The sequence below is a fragment of the Dermacentor variabilis genome, chromosome 7 (genome assembly GCF_050947875.1).
Source record: "Dermacentor variabilis isolate Ectoservices chromosome 7, ASM5094787v1, whole genome shotgun sequence".
In the NCBI taxonomy this organism is placed as follows: Eukaryota; Metazoa; Arthropoda; class Arachnida; order Ixodida; family Ixodidae; genus Dermacentor; species Dermacentor variabilis.
This window is the reverse complement of record NC_134574.1, coordinates 91,370,337-91,390,008: the sequence shown is the minus strand read 5'-3', so window position 1 is coordinate 91,390,008 and position 19,672 is coordinate 91,370,337. Positions and strand designations below refer to the sequence as shown.

The 19,672-nt window shown below is 43.9% G+C and overlaps 1 protein-coding gene across 3 annotated transcripts in view; it reads left to right on the top strand.

Moving 5' to 3' along the window:
• The window catches only part of LOC142586934 (uncharacterized), a 96,960-nt gene extending 79,735 nt beyond the window's left edge, over positions 1–17,225 (top strand). For 2 of the 3 annotated variants that reach the window (XM_075697809.1, XM_075697810.1), the window contains one exon: positions 17,052–17,225. In XM_075697809.1, coding sequence (XP_075553924.1) covers positions 17,052–17,206 — 155 coding nt within the window. In that variant the 3' untranslated portion in view covers positions 17,207–17,225. Of the gene's footprint in view, positions 1–1,792; positions 1,881–17,051 lie in introns of all 3 variants that reach the window. The other variant, XM_075697811.1, reaches the window with a different exon arrangement.
• The last annotated feature ends 2,447 nt before the right edge of the window (positions 17,226–19,672 follow it).

The window sequence follows — 19,672 nt, the reverse complement described above, 5'->3', positions numbered from 1 at the left end:
GTGGGGAAAAGTCGCAAATCAGCATAACCATGAGAAAAATAGAAAAGACACACAGAAGTAAAACAAATTACATATTCGAAAATTACTGACGACATCAAACGCTCCGTTAACGGCAAGGAAATAACAATACCTGGCAACGAATTGAACTTGAGCAAATAAAAGTGAGGCATCCGCTACTTAATACAGATTCTATGCGAGCACTTCTAGAACCAATTCAGACTTGTAAGGAGAGTTAAACTGTAAAAAAATGTCGTCCTCTCAGGCAAACATCTGCCGCAGCACAGCATGGAAGGTCCAAAGCTATTTTCTTTTTATACAGAAAAGCCACCGCACAGTGGCATTTCCACTATGCAGTCATCGCTCACCTAAAAACAGTCACAATCTTATTACATGAAGTAACACGTAGAGTATTTGATGCAGCATCCTGCAAGAAATATCGTGACAAAGCAGAACTTGTTACAGGGCTAGTTGATAAATCCTCATGGCAGTCTGAGGGGTTCGAACACATGCACATGCAATGAATATCAAGCAAAATTAGTCAACTACGCTTCAGAGCGGCCAAATCGTTGCATTATGTTGTGTACTAAGGCTTACGTACAAAAGGTCCCACGTTATTCGAGTTCTGTCAATGGCGCGCACTGTGTTCGCACGTTAGAAAGTACATAACACGCATAGTTGTATCAGAACTAAGCACGATATGTGCACAGGCACGCCACATAGGAGAAGCCACAACTAGGAGGACGGGTGCACCACGACAGCTGTGCTTGCAGAGAGCTTTTCTACTCGTACCAAACATTTCATTCTGCGCTCGACTACAACCAAATTACAAAAAAAACGGGTGCACGGACGGTCGGAATCTAGTAAGGCATGGTTCCATGACACGTGAATTCACGCAATGTCTGGCTTGATGGCAGCAGAACGCGCATTCTTTCATTTCCAACTGCAGAAACAAAGAATGAAGACGCAGTTTCTATGAAAAACGATATAAATCACGGTCAAATTGCAAGCATACGACATCAGTTGCCGCTAGACATGCGCAAAAATACGCAAGGTCGTCTGATACGTGTTGGTGTTGGCGGCACCGCCATTGAGGCGGGCGTACGGTAGAGTGAAAAACCAGGGCGCAATTCCGGAGGGTGTGGAAATTGTGCTACTTTTAATCATTGAGAGGCTTTAGGAATACCGAGTGCGAAACTCCCCACAGAACTGGTTTTGTGTTAAATGCGTAACCATTCCTATGCCCGCTCAACGAGAATCATGACCATCCGTCATGTATGACGAATGCAATGGCTTTGACGTACGTGAGGCAGAGGCTACAAGTGCTCAGCAAAGTAAAGCGAACGTTGCACCCATTCATTGAAGTGACCCATAAAACACACAGAATATTTTACGTTTCTATAAAGTACAAGCTCAAAACAAGCATCCGAACCATCAATAAAGCATTGCATACCCCCTGAGCAAATGTAGCGGTCGTTTTGCAACAGCTTTGCTGGAAATCCAGGTTAATAAGGACCGCTAAGAGTTGATAAGCGTTGGATCTTGATCGATAAGATTGATAACGACGATGACGACCGCAAAAGGCTTATACTGGTAGGATCAAGTTTCATAACATTGACAATGACACCGGGCTGCGTGGAGGTGAGCAAGTGACACTATGCGTACGCATACTTAGACAACTCCCAAAGGAGTTTCTCTGATTTTACGTATTTGTTCCAGCGGCTTTACAAAGACCTGCGATTTTGTCCTGCATTTCATTATATCATTTTGTGAAACTCCACCTTTCCTCTTTCAGAAAACTTACAGCAAGGTGGTTTTATAAGGTCCGGATCATTTCATGTTTAACTCACGCTGTTACTAGCCAGGTTCCTAAGACAAAAATGGCAAGTTCCTTTCGCCTGTTCGCAAGTGGTTTCAAAAATATGAAGGCCAAAACGTCACCTTTCCAATTTAGTTGTTTGCTGCATGGCACAACATTGGTTACAATGTGAAGTTGAAGAGGGTCGTTGATGAAGAACAATTTATTTCTTTATAAAACAAGCCAGTAACACTATCGTGTATTATGCTGTATAGTTCAACCAAGAAGTGTGGTTTTGCTGGAGAGTTCGTCTAAGAAGAAAGTATCGTGAAGAACAAGAGAGAGCCAGGGAGAGAGAGATTATTTTTAATGGCAGAAAGGTGGAGAGGTCGGCCTTAGTGAAGTCCCTCTAGCTTGCTACTCCATGCTGAGGAAGAGGTTTGGGGGAATAATAGAGATAGGATGTGAAGAGGAAGGAGGGTGGTGGTATGGTGAATATGATGACGGCTGCCCAGCATACTTTTCTGATCAATGCGTACATGTACACTTGAAATCCCGTTTGTAATGTTGAGCATCGAAATTAAAAGTCGTTGAGAATTCGTTGGGATATCATTGGGTCCAGTGTTCAGCGCTCTTGAGTATTGGCTACTGAAATTTGATTGAGACAGCATTGGCTGGTTCGATTATGAATAATTATTTAGTCACAATTGAAAGTCCATTGTGCTTAGACAGTTCGCTGTGTTCGCTTTGTTGAATGATTCATGGGTTAACATGGATGCTACATTGAAATGATGTAGTACTGTTCGCCTTTTCTTGAGTCAATATTGCCACAGCACTGAAAAGTACATTGTGGCCCAGTTGAGATGGCACTGTGATTTCGAATCCCGTCACTGAAATATCACATTTCATTGGGATAGATAATTTTATTCATGTCATGTAGCAATTGATTTGCTATATACACTTGCATGCTCCGGTGCATGCTCATAACTTTCCCTAACACAAAGAAAAGCGAAGGGGACTAATACGAGTCAGGTACTTTTATTTGCATTAAAGATGCGTGCCCATGAAATATTATTACAGTATAAAAGGCACAACTGTATGGAAGCTGGAGACATAGGCTGCTACCTACAGCACTCTTTACAGTGTAAAGATATCTCGCAAGCAAATATACGTTTGAGATCAAGCAGAACAATCATTCTGGTCTTCACTTAGGACTTATGTTTATGATTAGAGGGCAAAGTGACTCATAAGGCAGGGCTTAAGTATACCCTTGGAACAACTAACTTTGAACACATGAACCCTTGATGCTGGCTTGCATGTGTGAACACACAAAAGATATCTGAATACGTTACATTAAAGTGTTTCGCACACTAACACGTCGCAGGAAGAGTTACGGCTGCCTGTCAGAAGGTAAATTACAAATAGACGGGGAACAAATGACTTCACATAAAAATATACAAGCTTTAGCACATGTCTTTGACCACAATAATCTAATGAAGTACCAAAGTAGATATGTCGGATGGTTTGGGCGTTCTGTCCTCGCTATGTATATATTTTCATGTTGCTCAATTATCTTATAAATAAAGTCGCTCAACTTAGCTATTAAATGACAAGACGTCATTTAGATAGTTATCGGGGATGGTGAGAAAAACGTGAATCATGTGTTACTACGTTTGCTTTCTTGAAAGAAGGTAAATGTAGTAAATTGTGTAGCGAATCCGGCCTATCTTCCTGACACAAGTCAAGCAGTAACTTCACTCCATCTAATTTCTTAGGTTATTTTAAAAGTACAGAAGAGCTTATTGGTGGCATTTCTTCAATTTAGGGAGCTCATTTGAGTTCATGTTTCTGGACTTGCACAAAGATAATGGAAACACTTATAGTTTGGGGGTCTCCTTCCCCATAGCCAGCAAATAAGTGGTACCTCTGTCAGTAAAGAGATATGGCAACGCTAGCTAATACATTTCAATAAGTAAAAGAAAAACACGCCGCTAGCACAATTCCCCACAGCCAAACAAATGGTCTCCTGCACGTGCAGCATCAAGTGGCCCAGAAATATTCATTACTATGCATAAGAATAGGTTACAATGACTGGACAGCCAGATTGGTGAGACAGAGAAAAGCGCAAATAAATGCATACAAAAACACCGTATACCTACCTCACTTGTGCAGATAAAATGTAAGACGCCACCAGAATTCCGCTGCACAAAATCATTAAAGCTGCATGCTACTTGGGACAAAACAATAAATGAAAGACGGAGGGAGCTGCAGTACCAGTGTCGAAGAAAATTAGAACGAAAGCGATATGCATGCATATTAAAGCTCACTACAATTTTTGCTGCAATAAATACAAAATAATGCATGCACTTAAAGCACAAGAAAGGTTCCTGCGCCTCGAGAATACAGCACAGCGCAAATCAGCGTCACGAGAACCGAAAAGCAGAGTTTAAACTAAGTGTTTAAAAACTGTGAACGCTTGCATACCTACAAACAGGTATTTTACACGTCATACCTTGAATGGATGAAATTGATAAATATTACACACAAAGTTACCATCCCTGTTATTGTTTGCCTTAGGGGACTCCCTGAAATTGAACTAGAATCATGTACATCAGTGTTAAATATAAAGAGAAGATGAGACCCTATAGTGTTCTTGCAGAAATAAATGGAAATACCTTAATGCTTCATATCTACGTACACTTTGGCAATTTGGTATGCATACAGATTTGACAAACCGCCAAAACAGAGCCAAGAACGATGAACTAAGTTAGGAACCTACACGAACGCTGACTCAACTAGTTTATTCGTATATTGTTCGTATAAAGTGTGTCCAGAAAGTGTTTGTGATCCATTGAGGATTTTGATGTTAATTTTATTGTTGGTTGAAAAGAGGCTAAAATGCTACATATTTATCTAGACTGTCTTGACTATGTCCCCATATTATGAATATCTCGTCTGTGTACCGGGGCTTCTCAGAGCAGCGGGATAGGAAATCTGTTTCTAGAATCCCCATAAATATGTTCGCGTAGGTTGGTGCAAAACGCGTGCCCATGCTTGTACCATGTATCTGTAGGTAGTAACTCTCCTCAAATTCTAATCAGTTGTGCGTTAGAAGTAATTCAAGTAGACTTCAGTAGAGTGTCTTGCATGGTGTTTAGACAGCGTTTCTTTTAGTGAAGATAAACCATTACTGATTGGAATGTTGGTGTACAGGGCCGTGACGTCCAGTGTTTCGGGAATTATGTTGTGGGGTAGTGTGCCTTTAGTATTAATGTCCTTCATAATTCTCAGCATTGGGGAGTATATTGTGAAAGTGACGGAAGTGCTTTTGATAAGTCACCAACGAAGTGATTAAGAAATGTGGAGATGCTCTCTGTCAGGGTGTTGTTGTTTAATACTATCGGGTGCCCTGGGATAATAGCGGTGTATAGTTCAGTGGATGGAATTTTATGAATTTTTTGCAGGAGGTAGAAGCACCCGGCCGTTTTGTTGCTTGGTTTAAGAAACCGAAATGTTTATTCTGACGGTGTTATCAACCCATCAGCCAAAAGTGATTTCATCATCATCATCATCATCATCAGCTTGGTTACGCCCACTGCAGGGCAAAGGCTTCTCCCATACTTCTCCAACAACCCCGGTCATGTACTAATTGTGGCCATGTCGTCCCTGCAAACTTCTTAATCTCATGCGCCCACCTAACTTTCTGCCGCCCACTGCTATGCTTCCCTTCCCTTGGAATCCACTCCGTAACCTTTAATGACCATCGGTTATCTTCTCTCCTCATACATGTCCTACCCATGCCCATTTCTTTTCCTTGATTTCAACTAGGATGTCATTACCTCGCGTTTGTTCCCTCACCCAATCTGCTCATTTCTTATCCCTTAACGTTACACCCATCATTCTTTCCATAGCTCGTTGGGTCGTCCTCAATTTAAGTAGAACCCTTTTCGTAAGCCTCCAGGTTTCTGCCCCGTAGGTGAGTACTGGTAAGACACAGCTAGTACACACTTTTCTCTTGAGGGATAATGGCAACCTGCTGTTCATGATCTGAGAATGCCTGCCAAACGCACCTCAGCCCATTCGTATTCTCCTGATTATTTCCGTCTCATGATCCGGATCCGCCGTCACTACCTGCCCTAAGTAGATGTATTCCATTGCCCCTTCCAGTGCCTTGCTAGCTATTGTAAATAGCTGTTCTCTTCCGAGACTCTTAAACATTACTTTAGTTTTCTGCAGATTAATTTTTAGACCCACTCTTCTGCTTCGCCTCTCCAGGTCAGTGAGCATGCATTGCAATTGGTCCCCTGAGTTACCAAGCAAGGCAATATCATCAGCGAATCTTAAGTTACTATGGTATTCTCCATTAACTCTTATCCCCAATTCTTCCCACTCCAGGTCTCCGAATACCTCCTCTAAACACGCTGTGAATAGCATTGGAGAGATCGTTTCTCCCTGCCTGACGCCTTTCTTTATTGGAATCTTGTTGCTTTCTTTATGGAGGACTACGGTGGGTGTAGAGCCGCTATAGATATCTTTCAATATCTTTACATACGGCTCGTCTACAACCTGATTCCGCAATGCTTCCATGACTGCTGAGGTTTCGACTGAATAAAACGCTTTCTCGTAATCAATGAAAGCTAAATATAAGGGTTGGTTATATTGCGCACATTTCTCTATCACCTGATTGATAGGGTGAATATGATCTATTGTTGAGTATGCTTTACCGAATCCTGCCTGGTCCTTTGCTTGACAGAAATCTAAGGTGTTGCTGATTCTATTTGCGATCACATTAGTAAATACTTTGTAGGCAACGGACAGTAAGCTGATCGGTTCATAATTTTTCAACTCTCTGGCGTCCCCTTTCTTATGGATTAGGATTACCTTAGCGTTCTTCCAAGATTCCGGTACGCTCCAAGTCATGAGGCATTGCATATAAAGGGTGGCGAGTTTTTCTAGAACAATCTGCCCGCCATCCTTCAACAAAACTGCTGTTACCTGATCCTCCCCAGCTACCCTCCCCCTTTGACAAGCTCCCAAGGCTTTCTTTACTTCTTCCGGCGTTACCTGTGGGATTTCGAATTCCTCTATGCTATTCTCTCTCCCATTATCGTCGTGGGTGTCACTGGTACTTTATAAATCTCCATAGAACTCCTGAGCCACTTGAACTATCTCATCCATATTAGTAATGATATTGCCGGCTTTGTCTCTTAACGCACACATCTCATTCTTGCCAATTCCTAGTTTCTTCTTCACTGCTTTTACGCTTCCTCCGTTCCTGAGAGCATGTTCAATTCTATCCATATTATACTTCCTTATGTCAGCTGTCTTACGCTTGTTGATTAACTTCGAAAGTTCTGCCAGTTCTATTCTACCTGTAGGGTTAGAGGCTTTCATACATTGGCGTTTCTTGATCAGATCTTCCGTCTCCTGCGATAGCTTACTGGTATCCTGTTCATCAGAGTTACCACCGACTTCTATTGCACACTCCTTAATGATGACCACAAGATTGTCGTTCGTTGCTTCAACACTAAGGTCCTCTCCCTCAGTTAAAGCCGAATACCTGTTGTGTAGCTTGATCTGGAATTCCTCTATTTTCCCTCTTACCGCTAACTGATTGATCGGCTTCTTATGTACCAGTTTCTTCCGTTCCCTCCTCAGGTCTAGGCTAATTCGAGTACTTACCATCCTATGGTCACTGCAGCCCACCTTGCTGAGCACGTCCCCATCTTGTACAATGCCAGGGTTAGCGCAGAGTATGAAGTCTACTTCATTTCTAGTCTCGCCGTTCGGGCTCCTCCACGTCCATTTTCGGCTATCCCGCTTGCGGAAGAATGTATTCATTATCCGCATATTATTCTGTTCCGCAAACTCTACTAATAACTCTCCCCTCCTATTCCTAGTGCCTATGCCATATTCCCCCACTGCCTTTTCTCAAGCCTGCTCCTTACCTACCTTGGCATTGAAGTCGCCCATCAGTATAGTGTATTTTGTTTTCACTCTACCCGTCGCCGATTCCACGTCTTCATAGAAGCTTTCGACTTCCTGGTCATCATCACTGGATGTAGGGGCGTAGACCTGTACAACCTTCTTTTTGTGCCTCTTATTAAGTTTCACAACAAGACCTGCCACCCTCTCGTTAATGCTACAGAATTCCTGTATGTTACCAGCTATATTCTTATTAATCAGGAATCCCACTCCTAGATCTCGTCTCTCCACTAAGCCCCGGTAGCACAAGACGTCCCCGCTTTTTAGCACTGTTTATGCTTCTTTTGGCCTCCGAACTTCACTGAGCCCTATTATATCCTATTTACTGCCCTCTAATTCATCCAATAGCACTGCTAGACTCGCTTCACTAGAATTACCTTCTAGCGTTAAACGTTGCCAGGTTCATATTCCAATGGTGGCCTGTCCGGAGCCAGGGATTCTTAGCACCCACTGCTACGCATCCCTGGCTCCGGACAGGGATTCGCAGTGATTTCAGCCTGTTGGTAATTGTCACTGTGTAGCATAAAGTCGGATCGTTATCTAGCTTACGGTAATGTTCTGGGTTGTTTAGTTGTCTGTAAGCCTCGTGCTTGTATTCTTCTACTGCACAAATAACTATACTTCCACCTTTATCTGCTTCCATAATTACAATGTCATTCCGGCCACTAAGTTCTATGGCTTGTTCTGGTTCGGGAGTCCAAGTGGATTAGGCTCTAAGTGGTGTCGTCTCGCTGTCTGGTGTGTTCTCTGCGAAAAAGTGTATGATACGCATTCGTCTGAAAAATTCTGAGATGTACTTGTGAAGCTCGAATTCATTTGTTGTGTTGTTTGTGGGACAAAAGTTTAAGCTCCTTGCTGAGTACGCGTATTTCTTTTTTTTCACTTAATGTTTTTGAAACGTCTACAAGATTGGAGTGGTTTCATTTTGAGGGAAGTTTCCGTCACGTCTGGTACTTCCAAACTCGAGGTCCTTCTTGTCGGCGTGAGGTGGTAGTTTGACTGGAAGGTTGTTTTTTGATTAAAGGTTAAATTTTTTTCCTTTGTCGTTGAACCAATTTTCGAGACTGTTTTAGTCGTAATGCTCGAAATCTTTCTTCTGATCTAGTGTCAGAGCTATGTTCAGAAGTCTGTGGCTGAAATTTTAGATTTGTACTGTGTTCCTTGAGGATATTCAAAAGTGAAAGTGAGGCATTGTACAATGTTTCTTGTCGCTTTGCACGATGGTGTGGATCGAGTGTTCCTAGAGCTGGTACAACCTTCAGTGTTAGACCTTTAGGGATTATATTTTTCTTTGTGCAAACTGTGTAGGTTTTCAGATGGGATGGGTAGCTCGCATGTTTTTTCGTAAGTTTTTTAGCCTGTAGGAATCCGGTGCTTCGTGGCAGAGAAGAGTTATTGATTGGCGATGTCTGTCATTTATTTGTCTTTGTGCAGGAAGATTTCCGTGGGGTGTTTTGCGGTTTAGCAGGTATACTACCGCATGCCTGGCTTTATGCGAGCTTAATTTCTGTTTGACTTTGTGCGTGTGCAGGCAGGCGTGTGAGCGTCTGTGTGAAAACTTCGGTAGTGGATCTTCTGTTGACTGTTACAGTTGTGTCTGTTTGCACTGTGGTTGATGTCGTTTTTGGCATAGTTTGTGTCTTGTGGCTTGTTTCACATTTCGCTGTCTCTGTTCCGAGTGTTCATGAGGGGACTGTTGCACTTGTGCAGTGGCTTGTTTCACATGCCGCTGCCTGTGTTCGAAATGTTCTTGAGGTAACTGTCGCAGTTGTGTTGCAATCATATATTTCAAATCCTAGTTGCCGCAATGCCATTGTTATTAAGGAAGGAGATAAGGGTGAAAGTATAGTTATTTGGCCAGTAGAAGAATACAAGCAAGATGCTTACAGACAACTAAACAACCCAGAACATTATCGTAAGCTAGATAACGACCCGACATTATCCTACACAGTGACAATTACCACCCGGCTAAAATCACTTTTGGCTGGTAGATTCATAACACCGTCAGAATACAAATTTCTTAAACCAAAACAAAACTTTCGGGCGTTTCTACCTCCTTCAAGAAATTAGTAAAATTCCATCCATTGAACTATACACCGCAATTATCCCCTATAGTACGAAACAACACCCCGACAGGGAGCATCTCCACACTCCTTAATCATTTCCTTGGAGACTTGCCAAAAGCACTTCTGTCATTTGTAGAAGATACGCCCAACCTGCTGAGAATTATGGCGGACATTAATGCTAAGGGCACACTACTCCCCAACATAATTCTCGCAACACTAGACGTCACGGCCCTGTATACCAACATTCCAATCCCTGATGGTTTATCTTCGATAAAACAAACTCTGTCTAAACACAACGCACAACAGTCTACTGAGGTCAACTTGTCTCTCCTTGAATTAGTTCTAGCCCATACCTATTCGAGTTTTAGGAGAGTTACTACCTACAGATACATGGCACAAGCATGGGTACGCCTTTTGCACCAACCTACGCGAACATATTTATGGGGATTCTAGTAACAAATTTCCTATCGCGCTGCACTGACAAGCCTCCCACATACCTACGATACATAGACGACATATTTATAATATGGGGACATGGTCAAGACACTCTAGATAAATATGTAGCATTTCTAAACTCTTTTCATCCAACAATAAAATTCACATCAGAATCCTCAACTGAGCGCATAAACTTTCTGGACACAACAATATACGTTGGAAATGGGGCGCTAGAGACAGCGCTGTATAGAAAACCTTTCGACAAACAACAGTACCTAGAATATACCAGCCACCATCCCAGATATTTCTAACAAGGCAAGGCTAACAAATCAAGACTACAAACCAAGACTACATAGACAGACTCGATCACCTTAAAGGAACCCTATCAAAGAGGAACCCTCCAAACAGTGACTTTCGAAAAGCCTACACCCCTGCAACCAGATCTGATCGAGCCGAGTACCTCAAGCCCCACCCGAGGATCACAAGAACAACAACGCCTCTTTCTACTACTAATTTCTCAAACGCACACCCAAACGTGAATAACCTCCTCAGTAAATACTGCCCAATTTTGACCAGCACCCAGAAACTTAATAAGATTTTTCCCGACCTGCCCAGTGTAGCCTACAGACGCAACACTAATTTTAAAGATATTCTTGTGCATGCGAAACTAAGGACAAAGACGAAGTACAGAACTGGTCCCGCTGGCCGTCCCATGTGCTCTACATGCAAACATCTTCAATCTACTACTACAGTGAAAAGTACAGCATCGAACTACGCACACAAGGTAACTTCGGCTTTCACCTGCACATCAAGCAACGTAGTCTACTGTCTATAATAGGCCGCTTGTAGCAAACAATACGTAGATGAGACTGGTCAGCAAATTCATACAAGACTCAACGGTCATCGCGCGGACACAAAGCACAATTTGCCTAAAGCAAGCCACTTTAATGTCAGCCACTTCAATGAACATGGTCATATATTTAGCAAAGCAAGGCTCTATATACTACAAACAAATTTCCGTTCCCCTCGCGAAAGGAAATGTACAGAATCATACCTTATACACAAGTTTAATTGCCTACACCCGACGGAAATTAATTTGACACGTGCCAACTTAGAATCTATAAAAGCGGCAGCTGAAATCTGAAATTCTCATATCGTCAACCAAGGCACATAACACATTAAGCCACCAGCTAACCTTAATTCTTAACCTCACCTATTCCTCAATTTCGAAAATTTTTTCCTGCCTACTACTGGATTTAATATACTCTTTCATGTTTTTACGTTTATATCAACTGTATGACCCCCTTTTCCCATATTCACCTGCCCCGCCCGCTTCGGCGCACGTCACCTTCATATTTGTTATTCCAGTTTTGGTTCGCCCAGCTGTCTTTTCTTTAGTTTTGTCTGCTTTTATTTTATGTTTTTTGAAATGCCCTCATCAACAGATTCCAAAGTTCCAGACGTCAGTACACCTTTTTCGGTGCCTCAGCAACACAGGGTGTCGCCATTGCTGTATACTGCCGTAACAACACCTACGTTGAGCTACTGGGGCTAACGGCCCTTGAAAGACCATGCTACCTTCCATTTACCCCATACATTGCACCCCAGACTCTTTGTGGCCATCTTAACTATTTCAAAATTGCTCGACGCATTGCTGCTATGCTATTAAAGTCATTCTTTCAACACATGCTCTTTATTTTGGGGGGGGGGGGGGTGCGGTCTTTTCTGTTACTCGCGCACTGACCGCCTGACCAGCTCTTCTAAAGCCACAGAAACGTGCCGGCAACGACATCCCTGTATGCTCCCTATCCTCTCGCTTCCCGAACGCCCTCCCATGCCCTCTTCTTTTTTTTCCTTTCTTCTTTTCTTTCCTGGTGTGCCCCACCTCCGCGTTTTTCTCTCCTTCTCTTTCTTTTCTTTCCTCCCCACCGTCCCACTCTCCCGCTCTTGTCTCCTCGTCTTAGGAACCACGCTTACAGACGTCAGGCGACAGCGCTCATTATCTCAGAAGTTCTCCCTTTATAACCAACCACCACCGACAACCACACGTGACGTCACTGCACTAACCCTTTAAAACTAACATGCCCAGAATGACGAGGCCACCTTTTACGGAGATAGGTCCTCATATTGAAACGTTGGCCAGCCTTTCTGAGCCACCTTATCCCTGTTTACAAATTTTATACCACAGTGTGCTATTCCATCTGTCAGCCCCTTTCTTGATTTTATATTTACACAGAGCGTTTAGAAAGGTGCCTTTGTATGTACCCTCCCCTTGTCGTTGATTTACTTGCACATGTTAAGAGAAGTTAGAATTATGTTCCAATGCTAGCTAGAGGAAAATTTCTAGAGGAAAAGCAGTTTTTTCGTGGGTTTTTAGCTCGTTAATAATTTTCAGAAAATTTACGTTACGGGTCTTGGACCATACATGAGTTTGATAAAGTGGTACCTTGACTAAGATGGCAGTGATACGCAGGGACGGGAACCGGGAATTGAATTAGTTGGTAGTAGCATGCTGGAAATGCTTTTGTGAGGAAAGGTTATTAAATATATAGGCATGTAGTTGCGCATAACCTGTAGAGAGCTTGACAGGGAAGCCTTTATTACAGTACGTATAACACGCAAACTAACTTTTATAGAGGCCCCCAACGCTTTTATTCGGTTAGCGGTAAGTTTCTATGATTATGTGGTTCTAATCATAGGAGTGCACACTAAGAGGGAAGCAGAAAGCCCAACAAGGATATGGTCCTCCTTGCGCAAATATAGTACACAATCATGCTTTTGTGAAGCAGCATGAAACAGGAAGCAACTCTGTGGCAAGTGCTTTCACAGGGTCGTACTGGCGTTGCTGGAATCCTAGGGCGAGAGCAGACCGGTAGCCCGATAGTTCTGTAGAGGCCTCGGTATTTTCGAGGTATTCAGGTGCTTGATAAAAAAATTCTGGTAAGCAGATGTTTTACTGCCCAAACACCTGACACGTTCTCGCCGGAGATGGCCTCTCAGGAATAGGCTGCATAAAAACCTCAAGTGCTGCTTCTTCATGGGCGAAGCTTCTTCATGCAGCTTCTTCATGCAAGACGACAAAATAATTGGACCCGCTCACCCTAGGTGAAGGCGACGCTTACGGCGGTAAGAATGTTAATACGTCAGGGCATAAATTACGAAAATGTGAAGCTCTAGAAGTGTTCGTGAGAGAGAATCTGAAGCAATCCTAATTATGGACACACTATTAGCGGGTTATTAGGACACACTATTAGCGAGTGCAGCAAACAAAGGACACCACACAATATCGGCCTTGTATATGTATTCCTAATGTATGGTTTTGTGCCTTCTTCTCTTATTGAATTGACCTTGTGTTTGACGTTATATGTTTTTTATAGTAGAGAAATGGCGCTCATTTATTTCAGCTGTTCATTAGAGAACCTGCATTCGATCGTAATCCTAGAGTGTGTTCCATACCAATATCGATATGATTCGGTCCTATAGACGTTTAGTCTATTTCAGTGTAAGCATTTACAAACTTTTATAAAACATTTCAACTTCCTAATTACGAAAAGCTTTTTCTGCCGGCTCCGCGGGCTTAAGGGTTCGCCGTCAGTTTTCCGCCGGATGTATTGTTGTATATATTCTTATGCATTATTACAACTTAGACCACTGGGTATGTGCTGGCCTCTGTGCAGCTTAGTAGCCAACCTGGGGGATTAAGTATGTGCCACTCAGTACATTCCCATTCTTCGCCAGTAGCTCTGCACATGTGCAGCACTGTGACGGTTACATGGCGGTTATATTTACAGTTATATTGCCTATCACGCAATTACGTTGGCTTCTCGATGGTCCTTTCATTCGTCAACAGTTTCGTGGCAGTCTTGGATGGCTTGCGAATTAATCCGGCGAGCATGTCTTGTTTCCCACCCCACATCATGGATTGAATGTTCTTTTATTCCGAAATGTTGGGGTCGCTTTGTCGAAAAAGGCAAGTCATTTGCTCTATGAAGATCGCAATTTGTTTATTTAGTAGCTGCGCACGGGTCTCAAACAGGGCTATTGCCCTTTGTTTGCACACGACGTTCGTGAAGTTGTTTAGGAAGGTAGTGCGAAAGGTGTGGCCACGTCGTCCCGGGATCAACTTTCAATTCTCAATCCATGTCGATGCTGGGTCCACCAAGAAATATAGACATGGCACAGCTTTTCGTCTGAGCTCCAGCTGCTGAACGTAGCGACCCTGTTCCACGTTTCAGCCAGCTTTCAGTATCTTCAAAGGATGATCCGCGGAAGGTGGATGACTCCCTGGGTTTCCTCAGCGCAGTTGCTGTAGGCAACGCTGCAGCGGTCGTCGCCATGTTCTTCTTGGTTTCCTCGGTGAGAAATAAGTACTCTGGTGGAAATAATTACAGCACGCAGCAAGATCTCTGCCAATGGTGACATTGCTTTTGTTTTAATGATTGCAGAGGTTTCACAGTACACAAGAAGACATCTCAAAGAGATATCAGGTTGTGGTGGCAATGATCTAACACACAAAGGCGCAAATATGAGTAAAGAAAACTAGATATTTATTATGCGAAATTTGTACTCATAAAAAGCAACTCGCAATGGAGTGCAACGCACAATGAGCGCAGTCTGGCGTCATCAATAACCTGGTCTAAGGATTGTAAATTTGTTTACTATTTATACATGAATCATGCATTTTGGCATTACACGTGCATCATGCACACATCGCTGGTGCTTTGCAACGTTCGACAGTGCTATTTATGTCGCCCACGCAATGTGTTTAAACATGGTTCCCTCGCTACAGCAATCAAAACAGTTCCATTACACGAAAGGGCATGCTGCGATGAGGGTAATGAGCATAATAAGCGATCCGTTTGTAGCGGCTATAAAGCGGTGGAAAATGGTCATCGCGAAAACATAAACAGCTTTGCGATTACACACATCTAATAGTCATTCAGTGCTTGTCAAGCATCATGCATCGCCTTCGTCCTCGCAACGCCGACAGCGAACCACCACAGGCAACGAGGATGTGCGCGTGTCATCCGCCATTGCTACTAACCCTCTCACGTATTCCATCTTTGAATTGTCAGCTTTGAGCGTTCTAGAGAGCTCTAACAAGGCCGGTCTTGTTTGGATGGTTTCAGATCTTGTTTGAAAGGGGGCACTTAGTCATTTCAGATTGCTCGACTGCATGTCAAAGTACGTAGAGGCACTGCCACGGCCACCGTCAGGGCTGCCAAGAAATCATGTAGCTTTGCGTCGCAAGACCTAGCCTTTTCCGCATTAGGGCTTGCAAAGCGGAACTCTGATTCCATTCGCGGTGATTACAATGATTATTAACACGGCCGCGGCGCTGACAGGTTCCTCCCTCAGCCTTCACTTCCTTCCCTCTCACTGCTCCGAGAAGCAGCTGGCTGTAAGGCTGGAGCAAGAAATATGCTATTTTATGCACTATGCAATTTTTATGCAGACGGCATCATAATCTGTCCGCTTGGACGTAGGGGATCAGGGGCGCTATAACGTAAAGCTATTCCGAACTTTCCTATTCCAATTCTGCATTCAGCCCTCCGTTATAGGTGAAAAACTTTTTTGGACCATCCCCACTTCACCTGTCTGTCACGCGACGTCACGAATACCGCGATGCCACCCCCCACTTGATATGACGTGTGCCACTGATTATGCATGATTTGACCGAACAAAAGAAAAATAGTTATTTCTGATTCAGCGCCTTTTCTCCATTAGCCCTCGGCTATTGGTGAAAAGTCTTCGGGTTGCGGCCATTGCACCTGCCTGTCACACAACGTCACAAAGCCGCAAAAACTCCCCGCGTCAAAGTGACGTGTGGGCGTTGAAGATGCATTATTATGCCGAACAAAACTGAATTTTCTTCCGAATAGCCGCAGGCTGCCCCGTTCCGAAAGGAATAAAAAATGGCTGCCGCCGATCGCTCAGGCACTGGCTACTCGCACCTGCCGGAGAGCATGGGTTTATTTGCGTGTAATTAAACTTCTTGCGTGGCCGCGTAACGTTTCCGAGCACTTCCGGCACGTTCACGACCTCGTTCTGCCAACTCTTCTTTGTTTAGGATCCCTTTTAGCGTCATTCTTAAGCTTCCGCTGCATGCCGCCGCGATTGTCGACGAGCCACCGTAAGGTAAGTAAGGGAAAGCGGACAAATCACAGACGCTGTCACCACCCTCTTCATCCGGTTATCGATTTTCAGTGCAGTGGCTCGGCCCCATCGAATCCCTCTCACTTGAGCGTGCTCCTTGTCCCTTGTGAGCCAATTAGATAAGACAAGCCGCTCAGTGTAGGCAATGTTATTCGTTTTTCAAGCAAACAAAAGATACCTCCTATGATCGAGGGGAGCATTTGATTGGTCTGTTGAGACAACCCTGCGCTGACAACCCGATGCTTGCGTCAGCAGTTACGCAAATTTGACGTGAGGAGATTGGAATAAAAACATATTGGAATAGTTTTATGTTTAGGTCCCCAGAGCGAACATCAGAAGCTCATAATAGACAAGCTTAGCTTCATTTACATTACCACATCGCGTTCAGTTCGCGTGTTAGCGTGTTATTGTTTCAATTTTGTTTATTATTTTTCTTGAAACGCCTTGCTCTTGCGAGTCTTAATTCAGGAGTGTATATCGTTCAAAATGTCTAAATGAGAAGAATAAATTAGAAACTTGTGGGAAGCACTTAAGTTGGCCTACTCTAAGTAATTGTTTCAAATTTGCACTCTTCTGCTTTTTAAGCTTTATCTTGTTATTTTTTTGTTTTTCAGAGACCGGAGTTTGCACAGCGTGGGTGCGTGCACCTACCACCAACTTCCTGCACACAAGCTGTAGGAAGGCGTTTGTGGACAATTGCCGTTCATGTAAACCATCAACGCAGAGCGTAGACGGTAGTGAATCTTCCAAATCAAACGATGGAAAATAAAATCACCGACCCATCAGTATTTACAGCTGTTTCACTGGCTCTTACCTACCAATTCTGCCATGTGTATATGTGCCCATTTTTCGCTGCCATATTACACGTTTGAAACTCACCTTAATGGGAAGAAACTTGTCATTTTAAATACAATCGTACATGTCTAACCAAATAAAAAAGTTATCACCACTTCTTTCAAACAGCTTCAAAAATACATACCTCTCCGATTACTGATACCACTTCCCACGTGATAATGACATCCCAACTGCTCAGTTCCGTAATATGATGATGCAGTGAAATTAGCAAGAGGAACGCCAGAACCGCATCAGGACCTTTTGGACGTAGCTACGCCCTTTGGGATGAAGAGTGGCTGCTCGACATTGTGTAACCCTGTCGTCCCCTAAGATATTGTTACACAAAGGACGAGCCAGTAAGACGAGCAACTATTTACAGTTGACAGCGGTTGCACCGCTGACCAGTTAGATTCACAGCGCGAGCCCAGTTCGTTCTTCCTCCTCTTTTCTCGAGTGATGACGCCCACGTGCCTTTTTCAAACAATCAAATACCACACGCGTGTAGCATAATCCCCCGGCGGCAGAAGCGACGTCCCGGAGCGTCTAAACGTTGTCAGTGGGAGGGTGATACTGCTTCAGTCGTGTAACGTGCACGATATCACTGGACTGGGAAGCGGATGGGGCGTCAAGGGCGATTTCGTAGGTGACGGGAGTCACGGCACGAAGCACTCGGTATGGGCCTATGTAACGAGACAGCAGTTTTTCTGACAGGCTGACCTGACGCCTTTTCTCGACTGATGGCGGCCACGCGTCTCGTTCAAACAATCAAATACCACACGCGCGCAGCAATATGAGACTTACACTGAACAACTTAATCTTCTACATAAAATATTTTATTGGTGGATTCGTTGACTGACTGACTAGTTGAATTTGACTGATTAATTATTACAACTGCCCGAACCTCTCGAGACAACATTGGCACTTTAAGTAAGAGAAACGAAATACCTCTAAAATATAAGAGTGGAAAAGAAAAGGTCTGACCGACGAGAGCAAGTCTAAGAAGGAATTTTCGCCTCCTTTTCTTAAAAAAATGGCAGCGGAAGACGCACTGCTCTTGGCTCTTTTCAACTGAAAATTAAACCTGATTCAGCAGGACATTCTGGCACTAACGGATTTGGTAGTGCACAGCTCCGAGTTATTTATTTGTTTTATTTGAGTAATTATTTGGCTCAACCCATGCGCTTAGTGGCAAGTAGCCTCATGTTTTGGTGTGGAACACTTGTGGGAATTGTCAAAATAAAATCCCGTTCCTAGCGTAGCAAGAGATTCAGCATGAGCGAAGTATAACACAAGGCCCCAACCACTGGCACGCGCCAACATGCGCGTGCAACGCGCCTGCGCATCAAAAGCTTTGGTCGCGGACTGGGCGGCGCGGCGCCGGAGTTGGCGAGTTCTGCACGTGCTAAGATATAGTGGGACGCGTTGCTTGCGTCCACCAATAAGAGGTCGCGACGCCTCCAGTTTCCCTGCCTATGATAGGCGCCGATGCGAAGAGGCCGGCATCAACAATCGTGCGAGCTCTACGGGCACACCACGCGCGCAACAGTATCCCCGAATGGCAGCGTGGTCATACTATGCCAACAACGACACGACCAACTACCGTGAAGTGGTGACCAATAAATCTAACCTACCGACTGTGGCTCCACCGCTTTCAATGCGATCAGCTGCTAAACTGTCGAACCGAATCATGATAGCCGGAACGTCGGTGCTTCTTTCAGGAATATTTTGTTGTCCTCGAAACAATAGATAACAATCCTATGCAGTCAGAATTCTGGGATAATCAGCACTCGCCTAACGCCGATGTACCTCGCATTCAGCGTAGGCCTAGCACGTCTGTCTAGTTAGTGGCCCTCGAGTGAACGAGCCCAGCTGAGAATCTGTTTTGAAGAAAATGAATTTTCAGCTTAGTTTGCGCTGCAGCAATCAAAAATATAGCACTCCTGACTTCGTGTGGTCCTATGTGGCATGGTGAACCATGTGTTGAACCACGTGGAACTGCGTATCATGAACCGCAGCATGTTGCTGCGGTGTTAATATGCACTTAGGCGATCAGGCGACTTCAAGTTGAACGGACTACCACTGTGCTGTTTTCAGCTGCAAGAATTTCTTGCTAAAGAACAAGGCACTAGTAGCCAACCAATGGAAGAAAATCTTCAGCCATGCTGTCTTTTTTAGCTGACACTGGGCTCTTCAATTTGACATGGGGGGTGAGAGGGGGAATCCTATTGAGTAGAGTTTCACAGTAATTCATCACTCACTTTATTCAAGTGCCAGCGTCGTATTGCCTAGAAGGTAATAAATCACCCGCACAGCACTCAAGAATCCTCACGCACCAAAGGAAACATGTTGAAGCGTTGTTTCATGTTTCAGCCTTCGTGTGTTTGTGCTCAAACATTACAAA